We start from the raw sequence: 25,623 nt of genomic DNA on the forward strand, positions 1-25,623 counted from the left end.
GCTAGAAACAGTGTTCAGAAATATCTTGAAAATGCAGGAGATTTTTGAAAACTCCATTCATGTGATAAATGTTAAGCCAGCATTTATTGCCCATCCCTAATTGCCCAGGGAGCAGTTGAGAGTCAACCACATTGCTGTGGGGTTTGGAGTCACATGGGCCAGACCAGGTAAGGATGGTAGATTTCCTTCCCTAAAGGACATTAGTGAACCAGATGGGGTTTTCTGATGGTGGACAATGGTTTGATGGTCATCATTAGACTTTGAATTCAAGATTTTTATTTAATGCAAATTCCATCATCTGCCATGGAGGGATTCAGACCTAGGTCATCAGAACATTACCTAGGTCTCTCTTTTTTTAAATTCACAATAATTGCCCAGAGGTACCCACATTGCCGTGGGTCCAGAGTCACATGTGGGCCAGGCCAGATAAGGGTGGCAGTTTCCTTCCCTGAGGGACATTAGGTTGGGTTTTTCTGACAATCGACAATGGATTATTGGATCATCATTAGACTCTTAATTCCAGATTCTGTATTGAATTCAAATTCCACTGTCTGCCATGACCGGAATCGAACCCGCGTCCCCGGAACGTTATCGTGAGTTGGTATTAGAGAAAAGAGATCATGCTGAATGGGCTCCTTCAGCGCTGCATTAATACAGTGGGACCTTCTGTAGATTCGCTACCTCTTGCTTGAGCATTTCTGTGCTCATCTACAACACCAACCCACATCATTTCCTTCTCCTCCTCCACCTCCCTCCCCCCGCCCCCCCCTCCTCCAACACATCCCCTAGTATTTATTCCCGTCACTGAATGAATGCGCGACACCAGTTGAAGTAGTCATGGTCTTCTCCAATTCCTACCATTTCTTGCCTGAACCATCTGTGTAAATGCTAGCCCTTTTTCCTGGTGATGTCAATTGCTGCTGCTTCAGGTGTTTAAGCACAGGAGATAAGAGCGGGGGAGGCCATTCAGCCCTTCGAGCCTGCTCCGCCATTCATCACAATCATGGCTGATCATCCAACTCAAGCCTAATTCTGCTTTCTCCCCATAACCTTTGGTCCCAGTTGCCCCAAGTGCTATATCCAGCCGCCTCTCAAATACATTCAATGTTTTGGCATCAACTCCTTCCTGTGGTAATGAATTCCACAGGCTCCCCGCTCTGTGGGTGAGGCAATGTCATCTGACCTCTGTCCTAAATGGTTCACCCTGAATCCTCAGGCTGTGACTCCAGGTTCTGGACGCACCCACCATCGGGAAACTCCACCCTGTGTCCTCCCTGTCTAGGGAGAAAGTGAGGGCGGCAGATGCTAGAGATCAGAGTTTGAAAAGTGTGGTGCTGGAAAAGCACAGCTGGTCAGGCAGGTTCCAAGGAGGAGGGGTTCTTCAACTTTTGTTGAAGAGCTTTTGCTTGAAATGTCGACTCTTCTGCTGTTCGGATGCTGCCTGACCGCTGTGCTTTTCCAGCACCATACTTTGTGAATCTACCCTGTCTAGCCTAGTTAGAATTTTATAAGTCTCTGAGATTCCCCCTCACTCGTTTAAACTCCATTGAAAATGATCCTAACCTCGTCAATCTTTCCTCATACGTCAGTTCTGCCATCCCCTGGAATCAGCCTGGTAAACCCTCGCTGCACTCCCTCAGGAGCAAGAGCATCCTTCCCCAGAAAAGGAGACCAAAACTCCTGTCAATATTCTAGGTGTGTCCTCACCAATGCTCTGTATAATTGCAACGCATCCCTGCTTCTGTACTCAACGAATCTCAGTGAAGGCCTACACCCCATTTGCCTTCTTTACCACCTGCTGCTCCTGCATGCTCACCCTTCCGTGACTGGTGCACAAGGACACCCAGGTCCCACTGCACACTCCCCTCTCCCAATATACAGCCATTCAGGTAGTAATCCACCTCCTTGTTTTTGCTTCCAAAATGAATAGCCTTACACTTATCCAAATTATACTGCATCTGCTATTGGTTTGCGACTCACTCAAACTGTCCAGATCATGCTGGAGGACCTCTCCATCCTCGTCCTGGTTTACCCTCCCACCCAACTTGGTATCAGCTGCAAACATTGAGATGTTAACATTTTGTTCCCTCATCTAAATCATTGATATATATTGTGAATAGTTGGAGTCCAAGCACTGATCCCTGTTGCATCCCAATAGTTATTGCCTACTGATTTGAAAAGGACCCATTAATTCCTACTCTGTTTCCTCTCTGCCAACCAGTTTCCTAGCCATCTCAATACACTCCCCCCAATCCCATGCACTTTAATCTTGCATAATAATCTCTTGTGCGGGACTTTCAGAAAGAGTTTTACAAAGTCCAAATATACCACATCAACTGCCTACCCCTTGTCACCTCTATTAATTACATAGGGTCATAGAGATGTACAGCATGGAAACAGACCCTTCAGTCCAACTTGTCCATGCTGACCAGATATCCCAACCCAATCTGGGCACCTGCCAGCACCGGCCCATATCCCTCTAAGCCCTTCCTATTCATATACCCATCCAGATGCCTCATAAATGTTGCAATTGTACTAGCCTCCACCACTTCCTCTGGCAGCTCATTCCATACACGTACCACCCCCTGTGTGAAAGAGTTGCCCCTTAGGTCTCTTTGATATCTTTCCCCTCTCACCCTAAACCTATGCCCTCTAGTTCTGGACTCCCCCCACCCAAGGGCAAAGACTTTGTCTATTTATCCTATCCATGCCCCTCAAGGCTTTAGAAACCTCTAAGATCTTGATAGCATTCCAATAGACTTGTCAAACACAGTTCCCCTTCATAAATCCATGCTGATTCTATCTGATCCAGCTTTCTAAATGCTCTGCCATAAAGTCCTTGATAACAGATTTGGCAATTTTCCCCACAACCAGTGTTAGGCTCACTGGTCTATAATTCCCTGGTTTCCCTCTACCTCACTTTTGGAATATTGGAGTGATATTAGCTAGCCTCCCGTCTGCAGGGGCTCTTCCACCAGAGTCTATAGAATCTTGGAAGGTGATCACCAATACATCCACTATGTGGGCGTCTAGAGCCACGTCCTGAGATGTAGATTATCAGCCCCTGGGGATTTATCTGCCTTCAAGCCCCTCAATTTTCCCAGCACCATTTCTCTACTAATATTGATCCCCCTCAGTTCCTCCCTCACACTAAATCTTGCTGCCTTCTTCATTCCTGGTATCTGATTTGTGTTCCCCTTTTGTGAAGACAGAGGCAAAATATGTATTTAGTTGCTCAGCTGTCTCTTTACCCCCTATTATACATTCCCCCATTTCTGTCTGACCTCCATTTGTCTTCACTAATCTCTTTCTCTCTCCACGTACCTATAGAAACTTTTGAATGTCAGTCTTTATGTACCCCTGCAACCTTGCTTTCACACTGTATTTTCCCCTTCTCAATCAATCCCTTGGTCCTTCTCTGCACCCAATCCTCAGACATATTGCATTTCTTGGCCAATTTCTGTTTCTTCCTTGGATCGACTGCTGTTTCTAATTTCCTCCTAAGCCCTCTTCCCCTGTCTCCCCGGTCTCTTCCCCCCCCCCCCCCCCCTTCCCATCTCCCCGGACACAGCAAGGCTGGTTGTGGCACTAAACGTGCTCCACAACTCCTCACCCCCACCTCCTCAAAGCGCCGTGGTGCTCTGTTTGTCTGACCCTCTCTGGGATCCTGTGGAAAGCTACACTACGAACTGGCAGAGGTGATTGCTCCCTCACTGCTTCTGCTGACTGTAAAAGCCTTTTTTTTCTGTTATTGGGAGATGCTCCTGGATTCTATCCGATATCATTTGGACGTGACTGTGGGAAAGTCTCCTCGGTTTATTTTCTCCTTTCACCCAGGGCTGTGATGCTGTTGGCTCTGCGTTAAATTGGGTTTTTACCCTCACCCTCTCGTGCCCCCGACCTGAGGTTATTTACTGACTTTTAACCTATTTGGAGATGTTGCGATTCACACTGTGAAGCAAGTGGGACTTGAACCCAGGCCCCCGGCTCAGAGTGAGGGACACTGCCCCAGTGGTTAGCTCTGCTGCCTCACGGCACCAAGGAGCCAGGTTCGATTCCACCCTCAGGTGACTGTCTGTCTGTCTGTCTGTCTGTCAGGAGTTTACACATTCTTTCCCCCCCATCCTTCCCGCGTCTGTGTGGGTTTCCTCCAGGTGCTCTGGCTTCCTCCCACGTCCAACATTGTGCAGGTTAGGGTGGATTGGCCGTGCTAAATTGTCCCATAGTGCCCAGGGATGTGCAGGTTAGGGTGGATTGGCCATGCTAAATTGTCCCATAGTGCCCAGGGATGTGCAGGTTAGGGTGGATTGGCTGTACTGTATTGTCCAATAGTGTCCAGCGATGTACAGACTAGGTGGGTTAGCCATGGGCAATGGTGGGTTTGAGTGAGATGCTGTTCTGAGCAACAGTGCAGGTTCGACAGGCCGAATGGCCTGCATCCACACTGTAGGAATTCTGTGGTAGTGTGTTCCTTTGACAAGATGCACTGTGGCAACTCGAGTGTCCTCCACCAGCATCTTCCCAACCCACGCCTCTCTTCCCACTACTGAAGGTGCACTGAGAGAACCAATCCGCTCCAAGTCACTCACCATCCTGACTTGGGAATATATCGCTATTCCTTCATTGTGGCCGCGTCAAAATCCTGGGACACTCTCGCTTTAGTAGGCTGGAACAATTCAAAGCAGCACCTCCCCTCCCAGGAGGACTTCGGGATGGGCAGTAAATGAGACCACTTAACCTGAGACAACTGCATCTCTCAAAAGGTTTGGGAGATGGAATCTTCATGCTGTTGATCTTCTCCCATCAACCTCCTTTCTCTCCATGTCCTTCGTTCTCAACTGATCAACCAAAAAGCTCTGGGGATAGAGATGTCCCCTGAGTCACATTTCTTGTCTCAATTTGAAATGACCAACCCCTTTACCCTGGATATTCCCCACCAACAGGAGCTGTCGCCACCTTGTGTTCCTGCAAATCCCAGCGAATGTAGCCCCCTTCTACACCGTCTCCCTGCCACGGACAGTACTTTCCAAACCGTTTCCCAATGTGAGTCCAGTTTTGTGATGTAAGAGTTTGCAAGCCCTCCGGACAAGGGTGGCAGATACATGGGAACGCCACCCCCCTGCAGGTCACCCTCCAAAACCCTCCCCATCTCCACTTGGAAACATATCGGCCGTTCCTTCAATGTCGCTGGGTCAGAATCCTAGAGCTCCCTCCCTGATGGCCTCCCCCACCTTCTCAGGGGCAGTCAGCAATGGGAAGACATTGCTGGGCCCTTGTCAGTGATGCCCACATCCTGTGAAAGAATATCGTTTATATTAAAAAAAAACACACACAAAATAAGCGTATTCTGTTTCATCACCTGTGTTTTGTATACCGGGAGCATAGACAACATCTTGTTGACTTCGAGTTACCAGATACCAAGGGAAGAAACACTGAGCTGGGCAGGGGTTTGGGTTCCAGGGATGTGCAGGTTAGGGTGGATTGGCCATGCTACATTGTCCCATAGTGCCCAGGGATGTGCAGGTTAGGGTGGATTGGCCATGCTACATTGTCCCATAGTGCCCAGGGATGTGCAGGTTAGGGTGGATTGGCGGTGCTAAATTGTCCCATAGTGCCCAGGGATGTGCAGGTTAGGGTGGATTGGCCGTGCTAAATTGTCCCGTTGTATCCAGGGATGTGCGGGAGAGCCATGGTTAATACAGGGATAGCTGATTGGAGGGTCAGTCTGACTCAATGGGCCAAATGGCGCCTCTTCTGCACCATAGGGATTCTATGATTCTTAATTTTGCTGCTTATGCCCATGCATTGTCAGCGTCAAGTAGTTTGTTCTCATTTGGCCCTGCACTGTTGGCCAAGTTCTTGGGGTGGTGGGGATGGGGAGTTGGTGAGCTGGCTGGCCTGTAAGGCGATCACTGCCCAGCTCTTCCCGGTTGCATGGCTGATGGGGACGTATGGGAGGCTTTGCCATCTGACCTTGTGGTTTCTATCGTCACTAACCTACAATAATCGGTGTCTGCTCAATCTTCGCACTGGGATGTGATGTGGTGGTTAATGCCAGGCCCAACCCCTGAGCCCAGTGCAGAAGCGCTGCAGAGATACCAACCCCAATCTTACCAACTCGGCCAGTCAGACCATGCTGAGAAATAGATGGGTTTGAGAGCTGTTCCTCCACACCCCTTCCTTCCTGTTTCCCCTCCCCCGCAAGGGTTGGTGATGGATTCCTGCTGTGGGAGGGACAGAGAGTGAATCAGATGATAACTCTGCCACATAACAGTGATTAGTTGTTAGGGTGGGAGGGGAAAGGGATGTTAGTGAACGTAACCAGTCACTGGAAACGTGACAATGTCCTATCACCTGGGAAAGGGAGCTCTGTATTTCCCCTTCTCCTCTTGGGGGTCGTCTCCACCATCCTCTTGACCTCATTTCTCTCTACTTCCCCCACCCTCGCTCCCTTCTCGCCCTCTATCGCTCCCTGTCCTCACCCTTGCTCCCTCTCATGCAACCCCATGCTCCCTCTGGCCCTTGCTTCTCACCCCACCTGGTCTTCTCACCCACACTCCCACCCCCCCCCCCCCCAATTCCTCCTCTCTCCCTCACACCCTTACCCCCACACTTCTCTTGTCCTTGCTTACTTGCCCCCACCCACCCCCCTCTTGCCACACCCTCAACTCATCTCGCCCCCCCCATTCCTCTCGCCCTCTCCTGCCTCACCCACCCCCCACTCCCTAGCTTCCACCCTCCCTTCCACCACCCCCCTCCTCTTGCCCTCGCTGCCTCCCTCCAGTCCCCACTCCCCTCTCCCTCACTTTGACCCCCATTCCCCCACCCCTCCTCTCGCCCTCGCTCACTCCCTACATTCCCCATTCCTCCCTTCCCCACCCCTCCTCTCGCCCTCACTGCCTCCCTCCAAACCTCCACTCCCCGCTTCCTCACTTCTGCCACCCTCCGTTACCCCACCCCTCCCTCCCTCCACCCCCTACCTTATGACTAGGGTAGAGGAGTTGGAGGAGTGATCTAACTAAAGTGTGTAAGGCTCTTGGTGCAGGAGGTGGTGGTGGGCTGGATACTGGCAAGATACCTCTTTGCTCTTTGCCCCCTGCCCTTTCAACTGGCAATCTGAAAGCCGGGTGTTTGGCAACACAGCGTTCCAGGTGGAGATGAGGGGAAATTGTTTCCACGTGGGAGTGTGGTGGACCTTTTTGGAATTCTCTGCCCGAGGCGATTGGTGAAGTTCACTTCCTGTCTATATTCAAAACTCTGCTCAGTGGGGACTTTGGGAAACAGAGAAGGCAGAGCTGAGCTGTTGCTCTGACAGTGTTCAGTGAGCTCGGCCTGGATGGGTTACTCTCCATCCCTTTTCCTGTTCTGAGTCCAACTTGAGATGAGTTGACACCATGCCAACAAAGATCTTTCTCGATTGTTGTGGGTCCCCTCATCCCGGTGCGATCTATCACTGTCTGGGCTGAGACACTCTTTCCAATTACTCTGAGTATAAGCCAGCGTGTTGATAAAGGCCAATAAATTGCTTTTAATTGTTTCCATCGTTTCTGTCGAAGTGAATAATTACTCAGCGCACGCAGCCCCATGCTGATGCACAAACCTGACCCGTCCAAAACACTCCGCTCGCTGCTGTGAATGATGGGGGCAGTATGGCTCGAATTAGTTAAGGGGTCTCGAGGCATGCTGGTAGTGTCCCTCCCTCTGAGCTGGGAGATCTTCATTCAAGACCCTCCCCCCAAGGCAATTCTCTTTGGAAAGTCACTAATGGATCTTCTACTGCCATGCGTCAGAGTCCTGGGAGATCCCTATTCGACCTCCCATTCACCAGAGGCGTCTTATAAGCTGGATTTAAAATATTTTCGAGAGGCCACCCTACAGTTGTGCAGAGGGCGTGTTTCTGGGCCCCACAGCCATGAGGTGAGCGGGGAGAACATACCCTTCCTTTGAGGGAATTTGATTCAGCAGCATGTTAGCCGAGCCAGGCTCCAGGTCTGAAATGAAGAGAAACCATTCTAGTCTTGCCATCAACGTCCACATCCTGTGACCCAGTAAGGTCACAGAGCGGCTGGTTGGCCCGGTGCTAGTTTCTGTATCTCTTTGCCAGAAGCTCCGGTGAACGAGTTTTGAGAAAGTTTGCAACTCGGGTTGATGTGCTGGATGTAAGGTTGCTCACTGAGCTGGAAGGCGTATTTTCAGACGTTTCATCGCCATGGCTAGATAACATCTTCAGTGAGCCTCCGGATGATGATGTTACCTAGTATGATGACGAAAAGTCTGAAAATGAACCTTCCAGCTCAGCGAGCAACCCTACATCCAGAAGCTCTAGTGTTTGATTTCCTATCTCGGGGAAAGGGATGGATTTAAGTGTTGTTTTTATTTTTGGATATTGTGACGGTGCACTTTCGCCTTTAACTGCTAACCATTCCCGAAGAGTGCGAGACTCTTAATGGTACGCTGCTCCAATAAGTACAAGTGCCACCTATATAACAAAACAATAGCATTTAGTCTCTCAAAAGTACAGCCAGGTTATGTCTTCCTGAACTTTGTGTCTTCTCCGCTGATCCTTCGGTCAGGAAGGCCTTTTCCCTGTAGGGCATCTGTCAGGAATTCAGATGGTGTGTCACGGTGCCATGGTAAATAGATTGTGCTTTCTCGAAGAGCTGAGAGCTGTTATCTCTTAACAGGTGTCAGGACCATGTCCCGTGACCCATTAAGAAGACAGTGTCTAGTTGGCACGGTGGTAGTTTCCCTACCAGAAACTCTGGTGTTCCATTTTCAGCCTCTGGGAAGGGGTTACTTAACCTTATTTTTATTTTTGGGATATTACGTTGGCATTGAGGGGCAAGCACTACATGAAACATGGTGCTTTTTGGATGATGGTGGCGACTTCCAATTGCACAAATACTTTTAGGAGAGAATAGATTTTGTTTGAGCAGTGAAGGAATTAAGGGTCAGGCTGAGCAGGACAGCAAGTGGAGCTGAGTTCACAAAAGGATCAGCAGTGATCCTGTTGAATTGCGGAGCAGGTTTGAGGGGCCGAATGGCCCACTCCTGCTCCTGTTCCTTATGTTGTCGTGAGATCAGGAAAGTTGGGGGGTAGCGGAGCTAACCAGACTGCGCTTGTTGAAAAGCTGGGGTTTGGTTTAAAGGGGTCAAATGAGCCATTTCTCCTTTGGACCAATCTGAAATTCTATAATTCTATGGTTTCTGATTAATGAGACATCCCTCAATGAGAACATGACACAGAGCTTTGACTGAGAGTTCTATCTTGCAAATTGGCAGTGTTTATCAACCAGCTTGACCACAAACTCCTGCTGATCGTGTTTGAATTCCATCTCCAGTACTTCGTTCATGTTAACTCGGAGTCAGTGCATAGACCTGTTTATTCTGCACTGGTGGGGACAGGTCTGTCACTGTATAACACTGGGGTACAGTACTGGTGGGGACAGGTCTGTCACTGTATAACACTGGGGTACAGTACTGGTGGGGACAGGTCTGTCACTGTATAACACTGGGGTACAGTACTGGTGGGGACAGGTCTGTCACTGTATAACACTGGGGTACAGTACTGGTGGAGGACAGGTCTGTCAGTGTATAACACTGGGGTACAGTACTGGTGGAGGACAGGTCTGTCCCTGTGTAACACTGGGGTACAGTACAGGTGGAGGACAGGTCTGTCCCTGTGTAACACTGGGGTACAGTACTGGTGGAGGACAGGTCTGTCACTGTATAACACTGGGGTACAGTACTGGTGGAGGACAGGTCTGTCACTGTATAACACTGGGGTACAGTACTGGTGGAGGACAGGTCTGTCAGCGTATAGCACTGGGGTACAGCACTGGTGGGGACAGGGCTGTCCCTGTGTAACACTGGGGTACAGTCCTGGTGGGGACAGGTCTGTCCCTGTGTAACACTGGGGTACAGTACTGGTGGAGGACAGGTCTGTCAGCGTATAGCACTGGGGTACAGTACTGGTGGGGACAGGGCTGTCACTATTACTCTGTGATGCAGTACTGGTGGGGACAGGTCTGTCACTTTATAACACTGGGGTACAGTCCTGGTGGGGACAGGTCTGTCACTGTATAACACTGGGGTACAGTACTGGTGGGGACAGGGCTGTCACTATTACTCTATGGTACAGTACTGGTGGGGACAGGTCTGTCCCTCTGTAACACTGGGGTACAGTACTGGTGGGGACAGGTCTGTCACTGTATAACACTGGGGTACAGTACTGGTGGGGACAGGTCTGTCACTGTATAACACTGGGGTACAGTACTGGTGGGGACAGGGCTGTCACTATTACTCTATGGTACAGTACTGGTGGGGACAGGTCTGTCCCTCTGTAACACTGGGGTACAGTACTGGTGGGGACAGGTCTGTCACTGTATAACACTGGGGTACAGTACTGGTGGGGACAGGTCTGTCCCTGTGTAACACTGGGGTACAGTACTGGTGGAGGACAGGTCTGTCAGCGTATAGCACTGGGGTACAGTACTGGTGGGGACAGGTCTGTCCCTGTGTAACACTGGGGTACAGTACTGGTGGGGACAGGTCTGTCACTGTATAACACTGGGGTACAGTACTGGTGGGGACAGGTCTGTCACTGTCTAAAACTGGGGTACAGTACTGGTGGGGACAGGTCTGTCACTGTATAACACTGGGGTACAGTACTGGTGGGGACAGGTCTGTCACTGTCTAACACTGGGGCACAGTACTGGTGGGGACAGGTCTCAGTGTATTACTCTGGGGTACAGTACTGGTGGGGGCAGCTCTGTCAGTGTATAGCACTGGCGTACGGTACTGGTGGGGATAGATTTCATTAAAATTACATTATTGTCACTGAATTCCCCACCAGAGTTCTGGGGAATACTATTGACCAGAAACTGAACCAGACTCTCCATGCAAGCACAATGGCTACAAGAGCAGGTCAGAGGCTGGAAATCTGCAGTGAGGAACTCACCACCTGACTCCCCAAAGCCTGTTCACCATCCACAAGGCACAAGTCAGGAGTGTGTGGGATACTCCCCACTCACCCTGGATGGGGGCAGTTCCAATAACAGTCAAGAAGCTCAGAACTATCCAGGGACAAAGCAGCCCCAGCTTAATTGGTGCCACATCCACAAACATCCACTCCCTCCATCGCTGACGCTCAGTAGCAGCAGTGTGTACCATCAGCAACTCACCAAATATCCTCAGGCAGCACCTTCCAAACCCACAACCACTTCCATCTCGATGGAAGAGGGCAGCAGATACATGGGAGCACCAGTCCCTGCAAATTCCCCTCCGAGCCCTTCACCATCACGACTTGGAAATATATCGGTCGTTCCTTCAGTGTCGCTGGGTCAGAATCTGGGACTCCCTCCCTAACGGTGATGTGTGCGTGCCCCGACACCACACAGGACTGCAGCAGTTTAAGAAGGCGGAAGTTTACTCAGAAGCTTGAGTATTATTAGTGTGATGTCTATAGAAAACAAGAGCAAGGTGATTGTATTAAATAAAAACAGCGCTGGAGAAACTTAGCACAGTTGGGCAGCATCTGTGAGGAGAAACCGAGAGACAGTTAACCTTTCGAGTCTGGTATGACTCCTCTTCCTCAGTCTAACTGAGAACTCGCTCTTGTCCATATAGGCCTGAGGAAATGCTCAGTTCCTGTGCAAACTGAGAAACGGCTGTTTCTGGGTTGTCAGTTGTTTTATTTTTTCGAAGCTGCCCTTACACCAGCTGAGGCAGTAATGTTTGAACTAGCTCACGCAGCAATTCTCTGAACAGCACCCTATCCGGACCCAGCCCCTTACCCTGTCCCTGTAACTCTGAATTTCCCATGGCCAATCCACCCCCAACCTGCACATCCCTGGGCACTATGGGGCAATTTAGCATGGCCAATCCACCCTAACCTGCACATCCTAGGGCACTATGGGGCAGTTTAGCATGGCCAATCCACCCTAACCTGCATGTTCCCAGCACTGGAAGAAAACCAGAGCACTTGGGAGAACCCCACACAGACACTGGGAGAATGTGCCAACTCTACACAGACTGTTGCGTGAGGCTGGAATCGAACCCGGGTCGCTGGTGCTGGGAGGCAGCAGTGCTCACCACTGAGTCACCGTGCTTGAATGAAAGCAAAACACAGGGGCGATGCTGGAAATCTGAAACAAGACTCTGAGAATGCTGGAGAGACTCAGCAGATCTGGCAGCATCTGTGGGAGGAGAGAGAGAAACTGAGTTAAGATTTCGGGTCCAGTGACTTTTCTGTGCAGCTGTCAGTCCTGCTGAGTTTCTCCCACAATTTCAGCTTCAGAACCGGGTAGCTCACTATTCTATGGTCTTGTCAGCTGGTTTGGATAGGGGGTGAACATCCTCTGTCTTAACTACCACCCGCCCACTCCATCAGGTCCTTTCACAGCCTTTATGGGTTTTGACAAGGTCACCCCTCATTCCGATAAGCTCCAGTGGATACTGGGCCCAACCTGCTTGGCCGTTCCTCATTAGATGAGCCCCTTCATCCCAGGAATTGGCCGATGCCCACCTCCTGGGCTTTGTCTCTGGACTGTGTCCCATGCAAGGACCCCCCACTTCCTCCCAAGGCCCGAGCTCTTGACTGGCATCTCTCCCACCAGGGGCAGAAAGGCCCTATCAGCCTGGGAACTGGAGCTCAGTGGATGCCTGGGGTGGCAGCTCATTGCCTGGTTACATTTGGAGCACAGCCAGAGGGTTGAAGACCATGTGTGAAGAGTCACAGGATATAGCAAGCAACCACCAAGTGGGATGAGACAAATGGTTATGAACTTGGTTGAGCTCACGTGTGTATCGCTTTGTCACGGCACACTTCCTTTATCGTGTGATAGATGTGCGGTGGGTGGGTGTGTACTCTGAGTCTTACCACTAGTTGATCCAACTGTCTCCAAACTGACACAAGAGACAGTTGAAGAAAAAATATATAAATTGTCCCTCCCTTTTTCTCATGTTTGCGTGCTCGCTCACTCACTCACTCACTCACTCACTCACTCACTCACTGTGTGAGCCTCTCACTGAGCACCTCTTCCCCTCCCCCTCCCTCTCCCTCTCTCTGAGGCGCTCTGCCTCTCCCTCTCTGTCTGTCTGTGTGAGCGTCTGTCTCTCTCTCTCTCTCTCTCTCTCTGCCTCTTGCGCTCTGTGCCTTTGTCTTGCTGTGTGTCCGTATGTGTTTTTCTCTCACTGTCACTGTGTGGATCTATCTCTCTCGCTCTTGCGTGTCTCCACCCATATAAACACTAGCACATCATTCTAGTATCATTCTGCCAGGACCTGTCAAACAGTGTGGTTGCATGTGAGAATGGGGTAAGTGGTTCTCATTCCATTGATCTGTTCTTCTTTCAGTCTCAGAATATGGGATGGGCTATTTTGGACTGAGACCAAGGAGAAATGTTCTCACCCAGAGAGGGTGAGGAGATTGTTCAGCTGCCTGCCAGGGAAGGTGATGGAGAGCAAAGCATTGAACATTGAGTTTAGATCTAGCACTTGGGGCTAATGGGAACAAAGGATAGGGAGAGAAAGCAGGAGCAGGGGACTGAGTTGGGGGATCAGCTGTGATCCCATTGGTTGCGCAGGTTCCAAAGGCTGGATGGCCGCCTCCCTATTCCGGTTCTCAACATTTCCACAACTGTGGCTGTGGCCTTTTACCTCGGGAGATGTTGGGTCCTGTGGCTTTTATCTTGGTTGTGGGTGTGGCTGCAGGTCTTTGGGATGCTTTTGGGATTTTCCATTTTACTGAATGCTGTTCAGCATTGCCATCTCAGAGCGCTGCATGTCTTACAGTGATGCCAGTCTCTGTGTACATGACTGGTTGCTGCTTTAAAATGTCTGCTCCATGCTTCAATATGTCAGGCTTCTAGCTCTTTCTGCGTTTCATTTTTGTTTAGTTGTTTTGAGTCCCAAGTCCAGTGTAAACCTGACCAGCACAGAGTCCACAGTAATGGGTAATGCTGCAGTAGACTCTTCAGCAGGTAAACGAGGTTGCCTGTTCCAGTACAGGACCAAGGGAGCATTGCTAAAGGAAGAGGCCATTCAGCCTGTGGAGACTGCACCGATGCTCTGAAAAGCATCCCACCCAGACCCACCCTCTTACCTTATCCCTGTAACCCTGCATCCCCCATGGCCAATCCACCCTAACCTGCACTTCCCTGGGCACTATGGGGTAATTTAGCACGGCCAATCCACCCTAACCTGCACGTCCCTGTATCCGCCAAAGATCTTTGGCCGGGTCGGGTGGAATGGGGCCGAACGTAATCTGTGCCATCTTAGTTGAGCGATGGTCCAGGTGGTAAGAAATCTATCCCATGTTGACTTCCGAAAGCGTCGCCGCAACATTTTTTTCTTAAGACAAAATAGCCAAACACATTTGTCTGCGGGAGCCCTGAGGCAGCGGTGGGGAGCGAGGCAGAATATCTGCATGAATAAAATTGGAAATTGCTGGAGAAACTCAGCAGGGTTTGGCAGCATCTGTGGAATGAGGGAAAAGAGAATTAATGTTCTGATCCTCCTTCAGAGCTGATTGCAGCTGGGAAATGGCTGGTGTATGTGCGAGAGAGGGAGATGGACCCTGGAGAGAGAGAGAGTAGCAGGTGGACAGCCACAAGAGTGGGGTCAGGGTCAGCCTGAGAGAATCAGTAGCTGCTAATGTGTCCCTGACACTGAGGCAGCCCTGCTAACCTCTGAACCACTGTGCTGCCCAGAATTAGATTGCCATCAGGTAAAAGGCATTCAGGTCTTGTGGCTTTGCATTAGATTACCTTCCAAACCCACGACCACCTCTATCAAGGAGCACAAGGGCAGCCGATACATAGGAACTCCACCCCCCTGCAAGTTCCCCTCCGACCCCTTCACCATCCCGACTTGGAAATATATCAGCTATTCCTTCAGCGTCACTGGGTCAGCATCCTGGCTCTCCCTCCCTAACGGCACTGTGTGGGTGTCCCTTCACCACACAGACTGCAGCGGCTCAAGGAAGCAGTTCACCCCACCCCCTCAAGGGGGCAACTAGGGACAGGCAATAAATGCTGGGCCCACCCAGCGACACTCTGGTCTTGTGAATCAGCGCAAATTAAATACGACTTGGAAATTGTGTTGCATCTTTGTTAGAACGTCTGTTGTTCCTAGAATCCCCACAGTGTGGGTACAGGCCCTTCAGCCCAATAAGTCCACACTGACCCAATCCCCTCCATTTACTCTGACCTACATATCCCTGATCACTGCAATTTAACACGGCTAATCCACCCTAACCTACACGTCATTGGACTGTGGGAGGAAATCAGATTGCCCGCAGGGTGCTCGCACTGACACTGGGAGAATGTGCAAACTCCACACAGGCAGTCGCCCAAGACCATAATCGAACTCTGGTCCCTGATGCTGTGAGACAGCAGTGCTAACCATTGAGCCACTGTGCCGCTTGGTTAAAGCATGAGTAAGTGTCAGTGTTTGTGGGTAATAACCTGCTGGGAAAGGCTACTGCAGAGCTCAAAACTATCACCATCAACTCAACCGACCCTCTGCACCCCACGAGGGGGAGGTGTGAAGGTGTCAACTCCTCTGAATTCTCCACCACTCCAAGGTATCACCCCACCAAGTCTCACCGCATGGGCGACAGTGTTTCAAGAAGGCAGCTCACCACCCACCTTCTCAAGGGCAACTAGGGACAGGCAATGAGTGCTGTCCCTGCCTGAGATACCCACATCCACTGAATGAATGTCAGACAAAAGGAAGGGGTCACCTATTTAAGACCAAGATGAGGAAGAATTACCTTTCTCTGAAGAGGGGAGTGAATCTGTGGATGGAACTTAGCATGATGACGAAACATCTGAGAACAGACCTACCAGCTCAGTGAGCAAGCGTACAACTTGAACCTCAAGCTGAGCTGCAAATCTTCTGCAAAATCACAATCTGTGGCATTCTTTACTGTAGAGCGCTGTTGAGGGTTAGGTCTTGTACTATTTTTTAGTAGGACACGGGTGTCGCTGACTGGGACCAGCATTCATTGCTCGTCCCTAGTTGCCCCTTGAGAAGATGGGGGTGAGCTGCTGCCTAGAACCGCTGCAGTCCACCCGCAGTGTCATTAGGGAGGGAATTGCAGAATTTTGACCCAGCGACAGTGAAGGGACGGCCGTGTTTCCAAGTCAGGATGGTGAGTGGCTCAGAGGGGAACTTGTAGGGGGTGGTGTTCCCATGTATCTGTTGCCCTTCTTCCTTCAAGATACAAGAGGTCAGGGGTTTGGAAGCAGCATGGAAACAGACCCTTCGGTCCAACATGTCCATGCTGACCAGATATCCTAAATTAACCTAGTCCCATTTGTCAGCATTTGGCCCATATCCCTCTAAACCTTTCCTATTCATGTACCCATCCAGATGCCTTTTAAATGTTGTAATTGTACCTGCCTCCACCACTTCCTCTGGCAGCTTGTTCCACACAAGCACCACCCTCTGGGGGAAAAAGTTGCCCCTCAGGCCCCTTTCCCATCTCACCTTAAACCTATGTCCTCCAGCTTTGGACTTGCCTACAGGGTGGGGTGGGGTGGGGAGCAATCCTTGTCTCTTTACCCTCTCCATGCTCTCATCCCTCAGCCTGCAATGATCCAGTAGACATGGCCCCTCATATAACTTGTAAAAAGGTACGAGGTTCCCGAATGGAACTCGTTCACACCCCAGGGACTGCCTGCATCCTCGAGATCACATGCTGTAATAGTGATTATATCACCAGCTTATCTCTTAAAGGTACTGAGAGGCCTCGAGTCGGAGAGTCATACAGCATGTTCCACGCACAAATGATACAGCAGTGAATATACGAGACAGGCCCTTCAAATAAAAAAAAGTAGTTCACCATATTTTCAAGCCACTCATGTTGAGCATCCTATCCGGGGCATCTGATCGCAGTGTGCATTTGATTTTGCTGCTTAAAGTCTCAGCGACCCTGCCCTCTGGAGAGAGAGTGCGTGTGTGTGTGTGTGGCAATGCAACATCTGATGCTCTGGAATAAAGGTGCAGTTGTTTCATGAACCAAGCTCTCTATTGAGAAAGGGCAATGGGGAATGAATACAGGAACGATGTTTTCGCATGTTCTGAGTATTTACAGACTCTGTTCTGTTGCAGCGCTCAATAGAATGAGTCGGGATGTTGGAGCAGTCTGATCCTTGATTATGCTGGCCAGTTTTCTGAAGGATGTGATCCTCAGAACATGTTTAGAGCAGTTTGTCTTCTGTGTGCACATGTGCAAACTTGTAAGGTATCTGTGGCTTTATAAGTAGACACAGCAAACTTTACCTTAAGTGGCACCTTACGAGCTGGCATTCTTGATTAAACCGGCAAGAAATGCATACCTCAAGCACTGCAAAGTTTACTGGACTATTCTGACCGATTGTTAGTTTTGTTTTATTGATCTCGATATCAATGGTGTTGGAATGGCCATATGAAATACTAACACCTGATTCAATTCCGAGTCACTTTCTCCTCAAATACTGCAATCTCAGAAGTCTGGTGAGGGTGTGAGTGAGAAGGCTCTCTGCCAGTAAGTTTTATTTAAGGCAAAAGTGTATTATTATTTAAGTGACTTTGGCTGTGATAAAGTATAACTGTGATGTGTATTCCCCCTGCATTGTATTTCTATTTCTTGGAGTGTGTTTTTATGTTTTCATTGAAATGGAGTCCCAGGTCGACAGGGTAGTAAAGAAGGCGCTTGGTACACTTGTCGTCATTGGTCAGAACATTGAGTACAGGGGTTGGGAGGTCATGTTACGGCTGTACAGGATATTATTTCGGCCACTTTTGGAATATTGTGTTCAGTTGTGGTCTCCCTCCTATCGGAAGGATGTTGTGAAACTTGAAAGGATGCAGAAATGATTTACAAGGATGTTGCCAGAGTTGGAGGGTTTGAGCTAGAGAGAGGCTGAACAGGCTGGGGCTGTTTTCCCTGGAGCGTCAGAGGCTGAGGGGTGACCTTATAGAGGTTTACATAATTATGAGGGGCATGGATAGGGTAAATAGGCAATGTCATTTCCCTGGAGTCGGGGAGTCCAGAACTAGAGGGGCATAGGTTTAGGGTGTAAGAGGAGAAATTTAAAAGGGACCTAAGGGGTAACTTTTTCACATAGTGTGGTGCGGTGTATGGAATGAGCTGCCAGAGGAAGTGGTGGAGGCTGGTACAATGACCCCATTTAAAAGGCGTCTGGATGGATAAATGATTAGATTTAGATTAGATTAGATTCTGTAAATGGGCCCTTCGGCCCAACAAGTCCACACCGACCCTCTGAAGAGTAACCCACCCAGACCCATTTCTGTCTGACTAATGCACCTAACCCTATGGGTCATTTAGCATGACCAATTCACCTGGTCTGCACATCTTTGGATTGTGGGAGGAAACCCACGCAGACATGGGGAGAACGTGCAAACTTCACACAGACAGTCGCCCGAAGTGTGGATTGAACCCAGTTCCCTGGCGCTGTGAGGCAGCAGTGCTAACCACAGAACCACCGTGAACAGAAAAGATTGAGGGGGATATGGGCCGGGTGCTGGCAAGTGAGACTAGATTGTGTTGGGATATCTGGTCAGCGTGGACGCGTTGGGCCGAAGGGTCTGTTTCCATGCAGTACCTCTCTCTCTGACTCTAGCTTATCCAGAACATTTGAACGTTTATGGCGCACTCCTGTTCTCGTAGTTATTAAAATGTTAGCTGTACGAGCAGAAAAGACAAAAGTAAGGATGCGATGTTTAAGTGAATTGTTGCTTTTTGACTGTGTGGGAGCAGCACCTCCAGTTCTGAACCACGCGTTGCTTTTTATCTTTGGAAGGATATCAGAATGTGACTGTCAATGTTATGGAGAAGGCTGTAGGGGATAGAGACTACAGTAAACTGGGCTTGTTCTTTCAGCAGACTTGCTAAAGCTACAAAACCCACTGGTCAGACCACAGCTGGAAAGCTGTGAACCATTTTTGGGGCCCTGTATCTAGGAAAGATAAATTGCTGTAGGAGGCAGTCCAGAGAACATTCACTCGGCTGATGCCAGGGATGGAGAGACCGTCTTATGAGAAGAGGTTGAGTAGGCACCTATTGGAGTTTTGAAGAATGAGCGGTGATCTTATTGAAATGTACAAGGGGGCTGGACTGGGCAGGGGTGGGGGGGGGAGGTTGTTTCCCCTCGTGGGAGCGTCGTAGGGCGGCACGGTGGCACAGTGGTTAGCACTGCTGCCTCACAGCGCCAGAGACCTGGGTTCAATTCCCGCCTCAGGCTACTGACTGTGTGGAGTTTGCACATTCTCCCCGTGTCTGTGTGGGTTTCCTCCGGGTGCTCCGGTTTCCTCCCACAGTCCAAAGATGTGCAGGTCAGGTGAATTGGCCATGCTAAATTGTCCGTAGTGTTAGGTAAGGGGTAAATGTAGGGGTATGGGTGGGTTGCGCTTCGGCGGGTCAGTGTGGACTTGTTGGGCCGAAGGGCCTGTTTCCACGCTGTAATCTAATCTAATCTAATCTACACTTACGGAGCTGAGGTGGCGAGGTTTGGAAATGTCAGGTTCCTCAATGACAATAGCCAACAATTTGTCCTGGAACTCCCCATGGAGCTGCAACGATCAAGAAGGCATATCAACGCCATCTTTTCCTCGGGCAGCTCACAAAGTTCGGCATGTCCATAAGGACCCTCACCAACTTGTACAGACGTACCATAGAAAGCATACTGTCCCAGTGCCTAATGGCCTGGTACAGTAACTGCTCTGCCCAGGCCCGTGAGAAACTACAGGAGGTTGTGTGCACAGCCCAGACCATCCGGGACCCCGCCATTCATACTACTTGTTCCTGCAGAAACATTGCAAACATCATGAAAGACTCCTCACTCCCTCCCTCCCTGGTAATGCTGCCCCGCTGTCTCTATCTGTGTGTCTTCCTCTACCCCCCCCCCCCCACGCGCGCTCTCCCCGTTTTCTCAAACAACCAGCACAGAGGCAATGGGCTGATGGGTCCCTTTTATGCACGGCTTGACCATATGATCCGCTCCTGCTCTCTTGGTCGGATCTCGGTGGACAGACTCGGTCGTTACCAGTAGTTTTATTATGGTGGTGTTGGAGGAGGAGAGAATGGAGCGGGGGGCGCAGTGCAGCAGAGACAGAAATAACCTGCCATGATGTAGCACCTTCAGCAAACACGCAGATGTTCACAAGTCGCTGCTGTAATGTCAAAAACGCAATGGCCTCATCTCACACAGCAAGATCCCACAAACAGCAAGGTGATCACCACCAGATTACATTTTCTCTTTTTTTTCTCTGACAAAGCAAGGTGGCTTGAGGGATTAATATTGTGTTTGTGGCTGTGGGAATAAGTCTGTCCCTCTCGCTGTCTTTCTCTGTCTCTCTGTGTCTCTGTCTTTCTGTGTGTGTGTGTGTGTCTTTCTGTGTCTCTCCCTCTGGTTTCTGTCTGTGTGTCTGTCTCTCTGTCTGTGTGTGTCACACTGTGTTGCTCTATCTGTGTCACGCTCAGCATGTCTGTCTCTGTCTGTGCGTGTGTATATTGATTCTGGGTGAACATAGCTATACTTCAGACTCTAAACAAGCTTGACGAAACACACATGTTTTGGAAAAGAAAATTAAGCCCTTAAAATACTTGCAATGACGCACGGGCTGGTGTTGTTTTCACCATGAGCATGTAGTCCCATCAACTTCATAGTGACACAGAAATGGCGTAGACTGACAAGAAACAGCTGATCCCATTCCAGCACTCAACAACAATCACAGCATCGTAACTGGACACATCCCTCCCTCCCCATTCATCGGCTGTGCAAACTCCTGGGGGGTGGGGGGGAAAGGCTTAGCGAAACACTTGCATTTATGTAGTGCCTCTCACAACCAGCGAGCTTTGCTGAGCATTTTGTGGCCAGTGAAGTGCTTTCTGAAGCGTAATTACTGTCAGTGTGGTGTAGCAGTCATCTGGAGACCCCAGACTAGGAGCTCTCCACAGACAAGAAATTACTTTGACAGGTTCAAGTCCCACCCACAGCTGCTGGTGGGGTTTAAATTCTGAATCAATCTTCAATTTTGAATAAAACTTTTAATCTAACTGTGTACGAGTTGGGACGTTATGTTGAGGTTGTACAGGACATTAGTGAGGCCTCTTCTGGAGTACTGTGTCCAGTTTTGAGCGCCCTGTTATAAGAAGTATATTATTAAGCTTGGAGGGGGTTCAGAAGAGATTTACCAGAATGCTACTGGGAATGGAGGGTTTGAGCTATAGGGAGAGGTTAAATAGGCTGGGAGTTTTTTCCCTGGAGCATCGGAGGCTGAGGGGTTTATAAAATCATGAGAGGCATGGATAGGATAAATAGACAAGGTGGGGTGGGGGAGCCCAGAACTAGAGGGCTATAGGTTTAAGGTGAGAGGGGAAAGCTTTGAAAGGGACCTAAGGGGCAACTTTTTCAGGTAGATGTGGATGTGGTGGAGGCTGGTACAATAACAACATTTAAAAGGCATCTGGATGGGCATATGAATATGAAGGGTTTAGAGGGATGTGGGCCAAGTGCAGACAAAGGGACTGGATTAACTAGGTCTGGTCGGCATGGATGAGTTGGACCGAAGGGTCTGTTTCTGTACTGTACGACTCTATGACCCTTGGACAAAGGGTGAGTGATAACACCCAGAGCACCCATTCCGTGTGCTGTTGAGGGATACGTATTGAACAGGACAGCCGAGGTGGTGTCCCAGCTGAACGAATGATGGTGATGGGGTGAGCTCCAGTTACCAACCCAACCAGCGAGTTCAGGTGCAGTCCTGGCTGCCTCCCAACCTGAGAGTGGCAACTGCCTCACTCAGTGCTAACTGTCAGCTACTGGCATTTAGCACGGACTGCACATCCACCTTCACTCAACGACCTTTACTTATTCTGAGATTCCCCACTTGCTCAGTCACACATTCCCAGTAACACCCTCGCTCACTCACTAACTCATGCACACTCCTACACACACACACTTACGTGCACACACATACTCAGACAGACTCTTGTGCACGTGTGTGCACATACCCCTCTGTATACCCCCACACACTTTTACACACATCACACCTCTGTACACACTCACACGTATGTATGCACCCGTGCACACATCACACCATTGTGTACTCTGACACACACACGCACGCACACACATCGCACCACTGTTTACTCATGCATACCCCTACATACTCATGCACATCACACCTCTGTATACATACATGAATCCCTACACAAGCATATACACGTCACATCTGTGTATACACGCACATCCCTACACACACGTACATCACACCTCTGTATACACACGTGCATCCCTACACACACATGTACATCACCTCTGTATACACACGTGTACCCCTACACATGTGTGTACACCACACCTCTACACACGCGTATCCCTACACACAGATGTACAACACACCTCTGTATACACACGCACACCCCTACACAGACACATGTACACCACGCCTCTGTACACACACATTTGCTGATTCTCTCACACTGACACACTTGGTCTCTCCCATCTGTACATTCACTTTCTCTGACCCTCACACTCTCGTGTATTCAGTCACTCTCTCTCACATGCAAACACCTGGATACACACACTCATGTGGTCAAACTCTGTCTACCTCTCCCTCATGCATTCACTCATGAGAAGGGGGAATAAGGAGTGAGGGAAAGTGCAAGGTTGCTGCAGAATGCTCCCGGCAAATAGAACTCACATGTCGTTACATCAGAATGGATTAGATTTATTCGTCACATGTAGTCATGTGAGCACAGGGAAAGGTTTACACGTCGCCACTTTTGACACCATTGGAGGTGCCTGGGTACAGAATGGTCAATGCAAATTCTTAAGGATATTCTTATGGTGTGTAACGCCGTAGTGCCTTTCACATCAAGCAGGCAGCTCCTAGCAATCAGCAGCTGTGTGCAGCGTTGGAGTTGATAAGCTAGAGTTTGCAGTGTGTGTGTGTGAGACTTGTGACTGATCGGTAAAGATTAACCCTGCTCTCCAATCGATAGTGGCAGTCGGATCTTGTTGCACCTGTTGGAGGGGTGGGTACAGTGTGATTTTTTTTTTAACAGGAAGGTGTGACTGGTATCTGCTGAGCTGTACATAGCCCCCTCGCCATTTGTTGTCACTTCAACCACAGAAGCCTCACACTTGTTGCAGAAAATGTGCTGGTCTTTTTTTTTAACTTTTGGAGCTGTTTTATTGACCACTCATCTTTCTTTGCTGCTCTTCAGCTTTACTCTCCAAGAGGCCAGTTAGAGGAGAGCAATTGTGCATTTGCATAGCACCCCTTGTGATCCGGGAGGCTTTCATGAATTTCCTGAGCACTCTGCTTCCTGTAGATGGCAGAAACATAGAATCCCTACAGCATGGGGGCCGGCCATTAGACCCAACAAGTCCACACCAACCCTCTGAGGAGCATCCCACCCTGACTCACTCTCACTCTCCTAAGCTATCCCTATAACCTTGCATTTCCCACGGCCAGTCCACCCGAACCTGCACGTCCCTGGGCACTATGTGGCAACTCAGCAAGGCCAATCCACCCTAACCTGCACATCCCTGAATGCTATGGGACGATTTAGCACTGCCAATCCACCCTAACCTGCACATCCCTGGACTCTATGGGGCAACTCAGAAAAGCCAATCCACCCTAACCTGCACATCCCTGAACGCTATGGGGCAACTCAGCACAGCTAATCCACCCTAACCTGCACATCCCTGGACACCATGGGGCAACTCTGCACGGCCAATCCACCCTAACCTGCACATCCCTGGACACCATGGGGCAACTCTGCACGGCCAATCCACCCTAACCTGCACATCATCAGATTGTAGGAGGAAACATGAAATGAACAAGTCTAGCGACAAAAATTCAGATCTGGGAGACCTTATGGATATGTAAAAAGTTGAGGAGCATGGATAGGTGAACAGCCAAGGTCTTTTTCCTAGGGTAGAGGAGTCTAAAACTGGAGGGTGTTGGTTTAAGGTGAGAGGTGAAAGATTTAAAAAGGACCAAAGGGGCAACCTTTACATGCAAACGGTGATGTGTGTATGGAATGAGCTGTCAGAGGGAGTGGTGGAGGCTGGTACAATGACAAAATTTAAAAGGCATCTGGACAGGGCATATGAATAGGAAAGGTTTAGAGGGATATGGGCCAAGTGCTGGCAAATGGGTCTGGATTAATTTAGGATATCTGGTCGGCATGGACGAGTTGTACTGAAGAGTCTGTTTCCCTGCTGTACATCTCTGTGACTCTATGACCACAAGTTTGCTCTCCCATTAGAGGGAGAGAAACAGCTGGTGAGGACCACCATGCCTCAGGCGAGGGGAGAGTTGAGAAGGAGAGTGCTTCATGGTAACCTTGGTTGGTGCAGGAATCGAACCCATGCCTTTGGTATCACTCTTCATCGCAAACCAGCCATCCAACCAACTGAGCTAACTGGTCGAGAAGGATATGTTTGCATTGAAGGTGGTACAGCTGGATTGCTCCCTGCAATTAAAGGGTGCATATTGTATGATCACTAGATCCATATAGCACAGCAAGAGACCCTTTGGCCCAACCAGCCCCTGCTGCCCATAATCCCAAACTAACCAGTCCCACTTGCCTGCTCCTGGCCCACACCCCTCCAAACCTTTCCTATTCATGTACTTATCCAAATGTCTTTTAAACACTAACTGTACCCATATCTATTACTTCCTCTGGAAGTTCATTCCTCACAACAACCGCACTGTGTGTTTTAAAACCACCCCCCTCCCCTGTCTTTCCTGAATCTTTCTCCTCTCACCTTAATACAGCGAAGAACAGATTTATTTCGATTTGCGGGAAGGCAGATCTGTGCTTTCAGAAACCCTGGGTTCCATACCGCTGGCATACCCTCCCCATACCGTCCACTTGTCTCTCGGGTTTGTTAAGATGCTGTCTGAGACTGGCCTCTGAGGGACGCGGCATGGGGGATATTCACAACAGTAGCACTGTGCTTGAGCTGATGTCCTGCAGTCCCGTAATGGAACTTCCAAGTGAGTGATTAGCAAGGTCAAATGGTACGCTACCCTTTTATCGCAAGGGGATTGGTATGTGGGGAATGTGGGTTAATTTGGGGTTTTGGAGAGATTGGCTGAACTGCCCAAATTAGGAAATGTGTCGACCATTCCTTCAGAGTCGCTGGGTCAAACTCTTAAGTACAAAAGGCCACTGTGTGGGTGTCCCTGTTCAGGAAGGCAGCTCACCCCCACCTTGTCGAGGGGCAATTAGGAATGGGGCAGTAAATGCTGTGCCCAGCAAGCGCTGCCTACATCCCAGGAGTGATCTGTGAAAATAGGGTCACCACCATAGCTACCTCAATGACTGTACAATCTGCTAGCAACGGGCAGGTTTCTAGTCCCTGACCCTTATCCATCACCCAGTGTTTGTCAGTGTTTCTTTAATATGTGCTGAAATAATAACAGCCCTCCTGACTGTGTACCATTGTCCTTTCACTGATACCACTATCAGAACACCCGATCTTTCAGATTAAATGTGGTCCGTATTGGCAAATGAGCAGTGGATGTCAGTTACTGTTTTGAGTTCCAAGAGAAAGCTTTTAACCTGGTCAGAGATGTTATACCACGCCCTCT

General features: G+C 49.6%; 1 protein-coding gene across 4 annotated transcripts in view; it reads left to right on the top strand.

Moving 5' to 3' along the window:
- LOC122544389 (arrestin red cell) overlaps positions 1 to 25,623 on the top strand; it is a 131,046-nt gene that overhangs the window by 43,068 nt on the left and 62,355 nt on the right. The window contains exon 1 of one of the 4 annotated variants that reach the window (XM_087983026.1): positions 13,298 to 13,317. The exons of the other annotated variants lie outside the window; for them this stretch is intronic. Coding sequence (XP_087839152.1) covers positions 13,313 to 13,317 — 5 coding nt within the window. The 5' untranslated portion in view covers positions 13,298 to 13,312. Of the gene's footprint in view, positions 1 to 13,297; positions 13,318 to 25,623 lie in introns of those variants that run through there. 4 annotated transcript variants of the gene reach the window in all.

Source organism: Chiloscyllium plagiosum, unplaced genomic scaffold (genome assembly GCF_037043375.1).
Source record: "Chiloscyllium plagiosum isolate Xiang-an unplaced genomic scaffold, Cpla_swu_hap1 HiC_scaffold_44, whole genome shotgun sequence".
Lineage (NCBI taxonomy): Eukaryota > Metazoa > Chordata > Chondrichthyes > Orectolobiformes > Hemiscylliidae > Chiloscyllium > Chiloscyllium plagiosum.